This window comes from Myotis brandtii, unplaced genomic scaffold, assembly GCF_000412655.1.
Source record: "Myotis brandtii unplaced genomic scaffold, ASM41265v1 scaffold1956, whole genome shotgun sequence".
In the NCBI taxonomy this organism is placed as follows: Eukaryota; Metazoa; Chordata; class Mammalia; order Chiroptera; family Vespertilionidae; genus Myotis; species Myotis brandtii.
In genome coordinates this window covers 377,328-377,641 of record NW_005357294.1, presented here as the reverse complement: position 1 = coordinate 377,641, position 314 = coordinate 377,328, and the positions used below count along the sequence as shown (strand labels likewise).

At 66.6% G+C, this 314-nt stretch overlaps 1 protein-coding gene across 1 annotated transcript in view; it reads left to right on the top strand.

Moving 5' to 3' along the window:
* OPLAH (5-oxoprolinase (ATP-hydrolysing)) overlaps nucleotides 1-308 on the top strand; it is a 9,940-nt gene extending 9,632 nt beyond the window's left edge. The window contains exon 21 of the mRNA XM_014538693.1: nucleotides 8-308. Coding sequence (XP_014394179.1) covers nucleotides 8-208 — 201 coding nt within the window. The 3' untranslated portion in view covers nucleotides 209-308. The remainder of the gene's footprint in view (nucleotides 1-7) is intronic.
* Nucleotides 309-314: the final 6 nt, after the last annotated feature.

Sequence of the window (314 nt, the reverse complement as noted above, 5' to 3'; positions counted from 1 at the left end):
TGGGCTCCCCCGCGCCTCGTCTCTCCCTGCAGGGGGTGAGCCCGGTGCCCGCGGCCTAAACCTGCTGATCCGCAAGGACGGCAGGACGGTGAATCTGGGCGGGAAGACGTCGGTATCCGTGTACCCCGGGGTAAGCTCTGTCTTCTGCCCCGTCCCGTCTCCCCAGCGGCGATCGCCCCACGGAAGGGGCACAGAGTTGCAAAAGTAACTAGCGACCCGGTTTAATTCGGCTTCTGGAGAAAAGGGGGCCGCAAACCCGGCTCCATGGCTCGGGCTGGGCTGTGCATGGGCTGCTGTGGGGATGGGACCCCGGG